General features: G+C 38.6%; 1 protein-coding gene across 5 annotated transcripts in view; it reads left to right on the top strand.

Annotated features, from left to right (window-relative positions):
* Positions 1-13,237, top strand: part of Tmem135 (transmembrane protein 135) — a 273,477-nt gene that overhangs the window by 108,161 nt on the left and 152,079 nt on the right. For 2 of the 5 annotated variants that reach the window (NM_001013896.1, XM_039105814.2), the window contains exon 4: positions 9,033-9,066. The exons of 1 other annotated variant lie outside the window; for it this stretch is intronic. In NM_001013896.1, the coding sequence (NP_001013918.1) occupies positions 9,033-9,066 (34 nt within the window). Of the gene's footprint in view, positions 1-5,167; positions 5,802-9,032; positions 9,067-13,237 lie in introns of those variants that run through there. 2 more of the 5 variants (XM_039105799.2, XM_039105807.2) reach the window with 2 other exon arrangements.

Here is a 13,237-nt window from a genome sequence, read left to right as displayed (position 1 = left end):
GCAGTGTGATCTTGATTTGCATTCTTCAGATGGCTAGTGATACCGGACATCTTTTACTTTATATCTTCTATAAAGAAATGCCATTTTCTTATTATTTACATTTTAGTTATTGAGTGTGACTGTTTTTAGATATTCTGAATGTACATCTCTTGTGTCTGGAATTTACAAATATTCAAACATGTTCTGTGCATGCATCTCACCATTCTCTTGGTTATGTCTTTCAGAATACAAAAATACATTGATTAAAGCCAGTTTGTTTTGTCTTGTCTTGTCATTAATTCTTTTCTTTTCTTTCTCTTCCTCCCTCCCTCCCTCCCTCTCCCCCTCCCTCCCTCCCTCCCTAACCTCTTTGACAGAGTGTTCCTGTACAGGTCAGACAGACTTTGAATTTTGAACTGAATATCCAGGCTGGTCTTGAACTTATGATTCTCTTTCCTCAGTTTCCTGCGTGCAGAAAGTGCAGATATGCCTCATCATGCCTGTGTCTTTTAAATTAAACTTTTACTGATTTTGTTTTTGGTGTCAGGTTTGGGAAACATGAACAACCCAAAGATCACTCCTGTTTTCTTTAAAATCTTTATAGTTTTAGCTCTTATATTTCAGCCTTTTATCTATTTTGAGTTACTTTTTGTGTGTGATTGGAAGTAGCAGATATAATGTTTTATATTTCATATTCTGTATGCCTAATAATATTGCATGTAAATGCCATTTACCTTTTGTCCTAATCTTGACTCATGACTTTTCTGAACTCATTTGTTCTGGGAGCTGCTGGCACATTCCTTGGAAATTTCCACAGGAGATTTGTCAGCTGCCAGTGGGAAAGCTTTGCTCCTCCTCCCCTCTCCCAGTCCTGATCCTGGTGCTAGCAAATGGTACTCATTGTTTTACCATACACTGTGATACTGCAGCTGTAGTATACTTAAATGTGTGCCATCAGCTCTATAGCGTCCACACCTCATCCAATATGTTGAGAGAAACCTTATCGTGAACAGATAATAGTGTTCTTGCCATGTGCTTTTCTACGTCAATTCATATGTTCATGTGGCTTTTCTTTGGCTCATTTATAGTGGTTTTTAACCTATGAATGAGGTCAGGGTTTATAATTTTATATATAGCTGAATTTTTCAACCTTGGCAATATTGACAGGTTTTCTTACAGAAGATTCCTTTGGAAGGCTGTCTTATGCATGAGGTCACTCGTCCTATTGACTTTTCCTTCTTCCTTAGACAACTGGAACAGCTAAACATGTCTTTAGATGTTGCCAAATAGACACCTGGGACAATTAGTCTTTGAAAACTAATGATCAGTTTATGGTCAGATTCAGTGGTTGGAGTTTATTATTTGCTAAGAAAAGCATGAGAGTTCCAGCTGAGGTTGGAAATTGTCTACTTCTGTCTTTAAGTCAGTTTCTGCAATGGTTTTCTCCATACATCTTGTCGGTATGCTTTTTTCAGGATTGATATTGTCAGTGCCAGCTGTTTTCCTATAGCTCAGATAGTTTGCTTGTTCAGAAGTATCTTTTTACAGCATTACTAGTCAGGCTAGCATAGCCGCTGCTGCCCTCAAACACTGGCTGATATGTGGTATGTGTTTTTTAATTTAATTTTAAGCACCTGTGCCTTTGCGTTAAAAGTTTTTTTCTTTCAAATATCATGTAGCTGAATTATTAAACAGCGTTTCTACTACTATTAGACTATTTAGTCCATTAACATCTGGTTTATTAACTGTTGGGTTGGGTTAGATCTGCTATTTTCTTATTTTTAATTTTTGTGTTTTTTTCTTTATTCACATTATTAGACTTTATTTATTATAAATAAGTACACTGTAGCTGGTGTTTATAGACTATGGTCTATTTTAAATATTAGTTGAAGTAGGTTTTTTTGTTTGTTTTTGCTTTAAAAGCAATAAAATAATTTATCTTTTTAAACCTGCTTTTGTTACTGGTAATTTTGCCAAGTCCCACTAAGGTCCTGTGGCATCAGGGCTTTCTTTCCCTTTGGCTTTCTTACTCATTAATGAAAGAATTTATGGACAGACTGCAAAGGAAGTTTGAAGACAATTTTTTTTTAATTTAAAAGAAAAACCTCAGGTTAGGTAAGCTGTAAATCTCAGCAGCTACCGGGAGAGGAGGGATGGAGAAGAAGCAGAAGACCATGTAGGTTAGCTAAGTGGATCTGGAAGTCAGCCATGCAGCCAGCCAACTAGAGTCACAGGGAAGGAAGCAGAGCATAGAGAAAGTGGAAAGGCCCAAAGTATCAGAGAACGCATCCTTAGGTTCTAGCCAGCATCCAAAAGAAGACTAATGAGAAGAAGGACCCTATAAAATGAGCTAACCCCACAGAAGTAGGGACCGTGTTCTGGGGAGGAAATCCTTGGAAGGGAAAGTACATTAGCTCATTAAAAAAAAAAATGGAAATATGCCTTCTGTCTCTTTGACACATCTTAATGTGACACCCCCCCCCACTTCAGGGATGCTCTGCCTTCCTGAGAGGTGGCCTCTTATCTATGTCATTGTCCTGCCCAGTCATAAAGCTGGGTATCCATTCAGGCCAGAGATTTTACTTTTTTGTCCTGAAGGAAATAGTTATTCCTTAATGGGCTTTTAATTGCTACTATGAAATTACCATATGGTTGAAGAAGAAGGAGGAGGAGGGATAATAATAATAATAATAATAATAACAACAACAACAACAACAATAATAACAATAATAATAATAGTATATAACTTATTTCCTATTTTATGTGCATTGGTGTTTTTTGCTTGTTTGTATGTCTATGTGAGGGTGTTGGTTCCTGGAGTCAAAGATAGTTGTGAACTGCCATGTGGGTGCTGGGAATTGAACATGGGTCCTCTGGAAGAACAGTCAGTGCTTCTAAACAGTAAACTGTCTCTCCAGCCCCCATTTTTTTTTTTTTGCCTAGCGATCTCTCTCTCTCTCTCTCTCTCTCTCTCTCTCTCTCTCTCTCCCTCTCCCCCTCTCTCTCTCTCTGCCTGCCTGTGTGTCAGTGTGTATTTACATCTTTGTGTGTACAACTTTAAAATCGAGGAATATATTTTGAGTAAATATATTTTTTTAATCTTTGTGTAAGTTACCTTTCTTTGAGTTCTATTTTAAAGAAATTGGTTCAGTGGTTGCATAAAATTCATTACTCACTTGTCCCTAAAATGTGGATTTTAGGTGTTACCAGTTTATATTAAAGGTTGTACTAAATATCAAGATCAAACTGAAGTTATACATATTTTAACGTCATTGATTTAGTACGAAAATGAAACATTATTGTTACTATTATGGGAGGAGTACAAACTTGTAACTGTGCTTTTAGTTCATAGAGAAACAAGAGTGTGCAGGTAGAAGCAGCGAGTGGGCAGCCAGAAATGTGATTAGATTTAGGGGGAAGGAAGTGGTGAAATAAAATTGGAAGTTTTTCTCTACACTGCCATAGAAAATCCCAGGAAAAAAGCTGTCTGGGGTGGAATCCTAGGAAAAGACTGTCATTTTCAGCTATCGTCAGAATATCTTTGAAAGAGTGGAAGAAATTGGGAAATAGGTTAGGCGGGAATAGTACTCACGTGTTTTATTTGTTGTTGTTTGTTTTGCTGTTTTTTGAAATAGTAATATTTGTAGTCTAGGTTTTTAAACTTGGAAAGGTTTATTGACAGTGAAAACTTTTCTCTAATGATGGAGTCATGTGCTGTTGAGCTGTGTGATAGCTTTAGTTTCTTTGAGATGAAAACATAGAAAGTGTTTTATCTGTTTTCTCTATGCATAGTAGATACTTATGACTGTGTCTTTATATTCTCCCATGTCTTCCCTTCTTTTTTCTCCCTGGTTCTTATCCGTTTTACTCTGGCATCCCAGCCAGCCATCAGTTCACCAGTCCGCCCAGAGTTAAGAGCTCTTTGCCAATTAGTTCTACCAAGGGAAGGAGGGACACTGAGTTGAGCCCTAATCACATCACTGTGAGCTTCTAAGAGAGCTTTGAAGTTGTTTCCAGGGCTGCTTTAGAAACTTGTGCCACAAAGAATGGGGTTCATCTTGGCTCAGCTGGAAGCCTGGTAACACCTAGCTTACCCCCAGGAGGGCTGCTAAGAAGGAGCTTTTCTCTCTGACTCTAGGAAGTGCCTCCTGGTCCAGAAAGAAGTTGATCTGATTGATTTTTTTTTCCCTGTGGAATTTGCTTTGCTATTTAGTTTTATGTTGGATAAGTTAATACAGTATGCTTAAAAATGGATTAAATGAAGACTGCTGTTTTATTTTAAGCACATTTTTTGATTGAGTTATTAAGCAGTATAATAGTTAAGAAACATCTAAGCAGACAGAGCAAAGATAAAAGAAGGATGCAATATGCAAATCGAAGGGTCCTATGAGTTTGGTCTCTAGGTTCTTGAGATACTTGTATTTCCACAGCAAGGCTTTTCCACCGATCTCTGATGTGCTTGTCCTGTTCAGTGAATGATACATTCCTGTGACAGAATGGGACCCTGCACTTGTCCCTTAGACTGAGCGTTTGACTTGCATTCTTATATCTTAGAGGGGAAGCACTTTTACAAAGCTATACCTCACAGGGTTTTCTCAGGTAGTCAAGTAGCAGTCTTAATGCAAATAGACTTGCACTGTTTGGAAACTGTCCTTGTTTCTGTATTATCTCCTTTTCTCTTTGTGGGATACAGACATGCTTTATATATGTCTTTAATAATCACGTATGTATGTATTTATTATTGAGAAGTTAGATTGTTCTTGCTGGGTCCTCAGTGACCTCAGGAAATGTGGTATCCAGTTTCAATCAAAACCTAGGGGCTGGCTAAATCATATGTGCAGTAACGTTCAAAATGAAGCCCTGCTCTTCCCTCATTTATGTACTTTTTAATCTACTAGTGTTATATAAATCTAATTATTCTCTTTCCTTTAGGTGTGTTGATGCTGGGGTTGAAGGGTTTGTTGTAACAGTGATTTAGTGATTTAGTGTAGCTTCTAAAATTTTGTGTGGTAGCTTAAAAGACTTGAGAGAGAGAGAGAGAGAGAGAGAGAGAGAGAGAGAGAGAGAGAGAGAGAGAGAGAGAGAGACAGGCGCAGAGAGAGACAGAGAGAGAGACAGAGAGAGAGAGACTATGACAGAGAGAAACAGAGACATTAAAAAAAACATTAGTGGGGTGAGTGGGAGGTGGGGGTCTATCGTCTTGGCTATAAGCTGTTGAGCCAAAGGTCTGAGGAGGCCCTCGAGGTTTTTGGGACATTGTCAGAAAGTCAGAAGGAATATGAGTTGAAATGAGGCACAGAGAACGAGCTGAACTGGCCAGTGATTGAATTTCTGTCCAGTATACAAGGTGACCTCAAGGAGGCATGTGTAGCCAATACAAAGGAAAGTACGGAAGATTGAGATAGACCAGGAAACTAAGAGATCCAGATACTGCGCTGTGTGTAATAGGCTACGTCCTGCTGAGGAAGGAGACTTGGGTGATTCAAGCCTGTTGGACCTCAAAGTCAGTTACACTGTACTGATGGATGGTAAGAGCTATGACATCACAGAGTGGGCGGGACTCCAGCATGAAGCAACCTCTTGGATACCCGTGGAGTTCCACGTCACACCTCACTTGGCTCTTGGGTACTAGGTTCTGGTGGTGGGTAGAGGGCCACTCTTGAGCGTCCTGCAGGGTTTCTTGAGCTGGGGTCTTTCAAGTGCCTTGAGCCAGATGTAAGTGGGAACTTCTTTGCAGCTGCTTATTGTGGCCCCAGGGCCACTGCAACTCCCGAGCCCAGCACTTCAGGGGCACGCCAGAGGAAAGGATGGAGCAAAATGAGGTGGTGATACAGTTTTCTCCCTCAGATGATGTCAGGAGGAGCACAGTAGGGAGCTTGACTACCTGAGTTTTAAAGTATTTTAAAAAGGGAAAATTTAAAATTGTGCTGTTAGTACTAATAGGAAGCCCTGAGCTATCCTTCCTTGCCCTTGGCACCCAGGAGGTGGTATTGTCTTTTGACAACACCAGAGAAACGGGGTGGCCAAAGCAAAGCCTCTGGGGGTGCTGGACCTAGTCCTGTCAGTGGGAACTGTGGTTTCCCTGGTGTCTCTAAGCCTTTACTTTTCATTTACTGTCAGAGCAGATGGCATGTACCCCTTTAAACTGAGCATATCTTACTTTTTAACCCATTATAGGTGTCTCTACCTAATTTTGGAGATGCAGAATTCAGAGTAGAAACTAAAATTTTTCTCTGCTTTTCAACTTATAGGTAAATCAGAGTAGCTTCAAGTTTGTTATTGATGGTCCAAATGAATCATTTTTAAAAAGCCCTTGGGTGAAGGAGAAGGATAGAGGGGTTCCCAGAGACCCCCTTAGGGGCCAAGGGTTTATATTTAAGTTTGTTTATATTTGTATGTGTATATATCTGTGTAAAGCCCTGAGAATTATTTTTCTGTAAATTATAATTGACAGCTTGATAAAAGCAACCTTCTTGATTTTATCACGACAAACCGTAAAAAGATTGTGTGTGAGTATGTGTATGTGTGCATGCTAATGTGTTGAGGTTAGAGGACTGCATTCGTGGGTCAGTTCTCTCCTTCCTATGAGGGTCATGGGAATTGAACTCAGGTTGTCAGGATTGATTCCAGGAACCTCTACCTTATGAACCATCTCTCTGACCCACCAGTAATTCATATACATACACATATATACAAACACATGTACGTGTGTGTGTGTGTGTGTGTGTGTGTGTGTGTGTGTGTGTGTGTGTGTATGTGTGTGTATCTTATTTTGCTGAGGATCATTTGCAGCAGCTCAGGAGGTAACATCCCTGAGGTCATAGTGTATGGGAGTGCTGCTATCCCTACTTTTAGATTGACTAGTCACAGTTTACATATTGATGATGCAATTATAATCACATCATTTCTGCCCTTCTCTAACCCTTCCTATATACTCCCTCCACCCCCAATTTTTGGCCTCTTTTCCCTTAATTGTTAGTTACATACACAAACACACTAACCTGCTGAATTTGTTTAGCATTGCTTATATGTATGTAATTTTAAGGTTGATGGGTTGGTATTGGCTAACAAATTATGAACCCATTCCTGGTGAAGACTAATTCCCCCTCTGTTAACAGTTCTTATTTACCTATAGTTCTTTGTCTAGGGACGAGGTCATGTGAGAGTTACCCCTTCCTCCTTACTCTGTCTATTGACATTGGCCTTACTTGGGTCTTATTCAGTCTGCCATATTGTTGGGCTCTTATGGTTGAAATGTGTCTGTCATTCATGGTAGCCTTCCTGTTTCTCTGGCTTTTACAATCTTTCTGCCCTCTTTCCCCTGATATTCCTGAACTTTAGGGCAGGAATTGTGTTGTTAATATAGCCACTGGGGCTTAATACCATATCCTTTTTTCTCTGCATTTTGGCCAGTATTCTGTGATAGTCTCCATCCATCAGGATAGTAGTTCTTCGATGAGGGGTGAGAGCCATACTGGTCTTTGGGTATGAGAGAAAGTATTTACACAGTTAGGAGTTGTACTGGTTTAGTAATGTGGTTATAGTAAGTCCTCCCGTAAGATCCTTGACCTTACTAGCCCTGGGTAGTTGGCCAGGTTTCTAGTACCAGCAAGATTTCTTTCCTGTCAGCAGGCCTTAGGTCCAATTAGGTCGATTACCACCAACATATAAATGGATAATTTACTGTCTTTAGATAATTTTATCTTAAACAAAAGGTGAACAGATATGGAATTCTGTTTTTTCATTTTAGTGATAAGGTACAGGGAATAAAAGTTGACTAGAACTATGGTTTCCTAAATCTATTCATAAGTTTTAAGCCATACTGCCTATGCGTAGCTTTGGAAATATTAGTCTTAGCTATTTTTAAATAATAAACAGTCAAGAATGCATATGGTTATGATATAATTACATCTATATTACATATATAATTGTATGTGTAATATTGATATTTAAGCCTGGCATGATATTTACATTAAGGTGATGGATATTAGCAACTTGTTTTGGATATGAAGTACTTTTCCTCTGGGTCCTGAAAGTGCTTGTCATTCAGATCTGAGTGAGATTTTGAATTTTCTGTTTATGATTTCACTCTTTCCCTGAACTCATATTAAGGCATGGGATCTTTTCTTTAGAGAATAGAATGTGTTTTTTTTTTTTTATTTCTCAGATACACTAAAAGTAAGTTATTTAAAAGATGTCATTATCTTTGAGGCTTGACGTGAGGTCTCATTAAATGTGTTTGATAAAAATATTTTTTTCTGTAGCTGTATTGAGAGAACTTTTGTTTCCTTTTCACATGTCTACTTATTAATATGATAAATGGGAGAGTTTGTAACCAGTGACAAATGGATTGTAGTTTCTTATGAACAAATTGCTTAGTTACTTTTGTACGAAATAACAAGATAATCCGATGTTTTGATAAAATTATGTTTAGTCAGAATTGTTCTGGCCTTGACTTTTTTTTTCCTTTTTTTTTTCTTTTCTTTTTTTTCGGAGCTGGGGATCGAACCCAGGGCCTTGTGCTTGCTAGGCAAGCGCTCTACCACTGAGCTAAATTCCCAACCCCCTGGCCTTGACTTTTTGCCGAGGAAATTCCTTAGCATTTCTTCTTACTGAATTATGGATCCTCCAGCACATCAGAATGTATAGCAAGTGTGTGTTGGAAGTGCCAGCTACTCTACAGGGCTGCATGAATTCAGACATTTGAGACCAGCCTGGCCAGTAGAGACTCCATCTCAAAAAGGGGGAAATATCTCTAATGTAGAATACAGAGATTTCAGTGGGTTTTCTAGTAACAAAGCGTATTAACTTAAAATATTTCATGACAATCAAGTAGAATCTTATTATGACATATTACTAGAATGACCTAGAGAATCAATGTAGGTTCAACTCAGCATATTTAAAGGAGCGCTCAACACAATTTGCTTACTTTCTAATATATTAGTATTAGTGTGGTTTTAGACTCCTGATAAATTTTTTGATAGATTTTTGATAATAAAATAATTAAAAGTCAGATCAAAGCTTAATCTTTCTTTTTTAAAAATTATTTACAGGAGAGGGCTGCTCACAATTTATATGGCCAACTTGGTAAGTAAAGGTTTTTTCTTTTTTCTATATTAAAAAAAATTTCATAGACTTCTCTTTCTTTTCCTTTTTTTAAATGGAAGAAGGAAAAATTTGACTTTGAGCCATTTCCTGTATATTTCAATGGCTAGTGTTGAATGGCTGGGAGAACTTGATACCACTTCATTAGTTCCTGTCATAGCAACTTTTACTTATTTGAGAAGAGACCCAAGTCACTGCCATATGCCCTTTGGCATTCTTCTTTTCTAACTTTAGGTCTTTGATGGGTTACAAGTTTGTACCTGTATATTTAGCTCTCTCACCCTGTTTAATTCCGTACTCTGCCTGTGCTGTTGTGTGAATGGGAGAAATGAGTTAAGGATGAGTTGTCATGATAAACGTTTAATGTTAAAACCCGAGTGTGATAACATAATCATCTGAATTCCCACATCTGCAGGAATGACACCAATGCCACGTGGGATCATAGTGCACATATAATCCAGATGCTGCTATCATGTTCACCAATTAACCTTGTCATAACATTTTTCTTTTTCTTTAAATTAAATTATTTTATTTACTTACATTCCAAATGTTGCTCCCCCTTCCTGATCCACCCTCCCAGAGTTCTTCACCCCATCCCTTTTCCCCTTTGTCTGTGAAAGGATGCTCCCTGCCCCACCTGACACTCCCTCCCTCCCCCACCGCACCATCCCTCTTTCTGGGGCATGAATTTCTACAAGAGGATTAGGTACACATCCTCTCACCCAGAGGCTAGACAATGCAGTACTCTGCTAAATTAAGTGCCAGGGGCCTTGGACCAGCCCATATGCTCTTTGGTTGGCGGCTTAGTTTCTGGAAGCTGTGAGGGGTCTGGGTTAGTTAATATTATTGTTCTTCCTTTGCAGTTGTAATCCCCTTCAGCTTCTTCAGTCCTTCCCCTAACTTTTCCATAGGAGTTCCTTACCACAGTCCAATAGTTTGCTGTAAGTATCTGCATCTGTCAGTTTCGGCTGCTGGCAGAGCCTCTCAGAGGACAGCTATGCTAGGCTCCTGTCTGCAAGCACAAAACTGCATCAGGAATATTGTCAGGGTTTGGTGCCTGCCCATGAGATGGATCCCAAGTTGGGCCGGGATCTTTTCTTCAGTCTCTGCTCCATATTTGTCCCCACATTTCTTTAGACAGGAATAACTCTGGGTCAACAATTTTTAAGGTAGGTGGATGGCCCATCCCTCTACCGAGGGCCCTGTCTATCTGCTGGAGGTGGTCTCTTCAGGTTCCATCGCCCCACTGTTGGGCATTTTGGCTAAGGTCATCCCATTGAGTCCAGGGAACTTCTCATGCCTCAGGTCTCTGAGACTTTTTAGAGGTTCCTCCTCCAACCCTCACAGCTGTAAATTTCCATTCATTCTCTGGCTCTCTCCTGTCTTCCCCCATGCCTGATCCTGCCCCACTTTTCTGCTCCCCTCTACTCTCCCACCCAGGTTCCTCTCTCCCTTTGCCTCCCATGATTATTTTCTTCCTCCCTTCTAAGGGGATTGAAGCATCCTCATTTGAGCCTTTCTTCTTGTTAAACTTCATATGGTGTGTGAGTTTTATTATAAGTATTTTGTACCTTGTGGCTAATATGCACTGAGCAGTAAGTACATACCATGCATGGCCTTTTGGGTCTGGGTTACCTCTCTCAGGATGTATATTCTAGTTCTGTCCATTTGCCTGCAGAGTTCATGATGCCCTCGTTTTAATAGCTGAATAGTATTCCATTGCGTAAATGAACCATATTTTCTGTGTCCATTCTTTGGTTGAGGGTCATCTAGGTTATTTCCAGCTTCTGGCTATTACAAATGAGGCTGCTATGAACATAGTGGAGCATATATCCTTGTGGCATGGTGGGGCATCTTTTGGGTATATGCCCAAGAGTGGTATAGCTGGGTCTTCAGGCAGAACTAATTTTGTTGAGTATTCTTGCATTGATATTCACAAGTGAAATTGATCTGAAATTCTCAGTCTTTGTTGGGTCTTTGTGTGGTTTAGGTATCAGAATGGCTTCATAGAATGAATTATGTAGTGTTCCTCCTGTTTCTATTTTGTGGAATAGTTTCAGTAGTATTGGTATTAACTTTTCTTTGAAGGTCTGGTAGAACTCTGTGCTAAAACCATCTGGCCCTGTGCTATTTTTGGTGATGAGACTGTTAATGACTGCTTGTATTCCCTTAGTGGTTATGGGACTGTTTACCTGATCTTTATTTAACTTTAGTCTAGAAAATTACCCGTTTCATCTCAATTTTTCAGTTTTGTTGAGTAGGGGCTTTTGAAGGAAGATCTGATGAATTTCCTCAGTTTCTGTTGTTATGCCTCCCTTTTCATTTCTGATTTTGTTAATTTAGTTACTGTCTTTGAGCCCTTCAGTTTGACTAAGGGTTTATCTATCTTATAAATTTCTTCAAAGAACCAGCTATTGGTTTTGTTGATTCTTTGTATTGTTTTCTTTGTTTCTAATTGGTTGATTTCAGCCTTGAGTTTTTCCTTCTGTCTATTCTATTTGTTCTAAGCTTTCAGGTATACTGTTAAGTTACTAGTATATGGTCTCTCCAATTTTTTTATGAAGGCACTTAGTACTATGAATGAACACTGTTTTCATTGTGTTCTCCATGCTTGGTTATGCTGTGCCTTCATTTTCATTAAATTCTAAAAAGTCTTTAATTTCTTTATTTCTTCTGTGACCAAGTTATCATTGAGTAGAGTTGTTCAATTTCCATGAGTATGTGGGCTTTCTGTTGTTTTTGTTGTTACTGAAGTCCAGCCTTAGTCTGTGATGATCTGACAGAATGCATATGGTTGTTTTAATCTTCCATCTGTTGAAGCTTGTTTTGTGTCCATTTATATGGCCAGATTTGGAGAACGTTCCAAGAGGTGCTGAGAAGTTATATTCTTTTGTTTTGGGATGAAAAGTTCTATAGATAACTGTTAAATCTATTTTGTTCATAACTTCTGTTAATTTTTATTGTGTCTCTGTTTAGTTTCTGTTTCAATGACTTGTTGATTAGTGAGAGTATGATATTGAATTCCACTATTGCTATGTGAGGTTCAATGTGTATTTTGAGCTTTAGTAAATTTTCTTTTATGAATGTAGGTGCCCTGTTGTTTGGTGCATTGATGTTCAGAATTGAGACTATGAAGTGTCCTTCTCAAAATTTTTTTTTTTGATTACTGTTGGTGGAAAGTCTATTTTATTGGATAATAGAATGGTGACTTGGGCTTGTTTCTCTGTACTGTTTGCTTGGAAACCTTTCTTTGAGCCCTTTACTCTGAGATACTGTCTCTCTTTGTTGCTGAGGTGTGTTTCTTGCATGAAGCAAAATGATGGACCCTATTTGCATATTCAGTCTGTCAGCCTGTGTCTTTTTACTGGGGAATTGAGTCCATTGATTCTGAGAGATATTAAAGACCAATGATTGTTAGTAACTGTTGTTTTTGTTGATGGAGGTATTTGTGTGTCAGATTCTCTTCTTTTGGGTTTGTTGTGATATGACTAATTTCTTGTGTGTAGTTACCCTCCTTGTGTTATAGTTTTGCTTCTAGTATCCTCCGTAGGGCTGGATTAGAAGAAAGATATTGTTTTAATTCTCTTTTTTCATGGCATGTCTTGGTTTCTCCATCTATGGTGATTTAGAGAGTTTTACTTGTTATATATAGTAGCCTAGGCTGGCATCTGAGGTCTCTTGTGGTCTGTATGGCATCTGCCTAGCGTTTTCTGGCTTTTAACATCTCTCTTGAAGATCTAGTGTAATTCTCATAGGGTAGACTTTCTATATTACTTGTTTTTATCCCCTTATGGCTTTTGATATTGTCTGTTCTGTACATTTAGTGTTTTGATAATTATCTAGTGGGGAGGATTTTCTTTTTTGGTCTAGTCTCTTTAATTTTCTGTAGGCTTCTTGTATGTTTATGGCCCTTTAAGTTAGAGAAATTTTCTTCTATGACTTTGTTGAAGATGAAGGCCCTTTGAACTGGGAATCTTCATCCTCTTTTATACCTATTATTCTTTGGTTTGATCTTTTCATTGTGTCCCAGACTTGAGTTAGGAATTTTTTACCCTTTGTAGTTTCTTTAACCAATATGCTGATATTTTCTATGCTATCTTCCACTCACTTCCATCTCTTATATTCTGACACCTACAGTTTCTTTACTCATTTC

The sequence above is a fragment of the Rattus norvegicus genome, chromosome 1 (genome assembly GCF_036323735.1).
Source record: "Rattus norvegicus strain BN/NHsdMcwi chromosome 1, GRCr8, whole genome shotgun sequence".
In the NCBI taxonomy this organism is placed as follows: Eukaryota; Metazoa; Chordata; class Mammalia; order Rodentia; family Muridae; genus Rattus; species Rattus norvegicus.
Note: the sequence above shows the minus strand (reverse complement) of the source record. Positions and strands in the feature narration are given on the sequence as shown.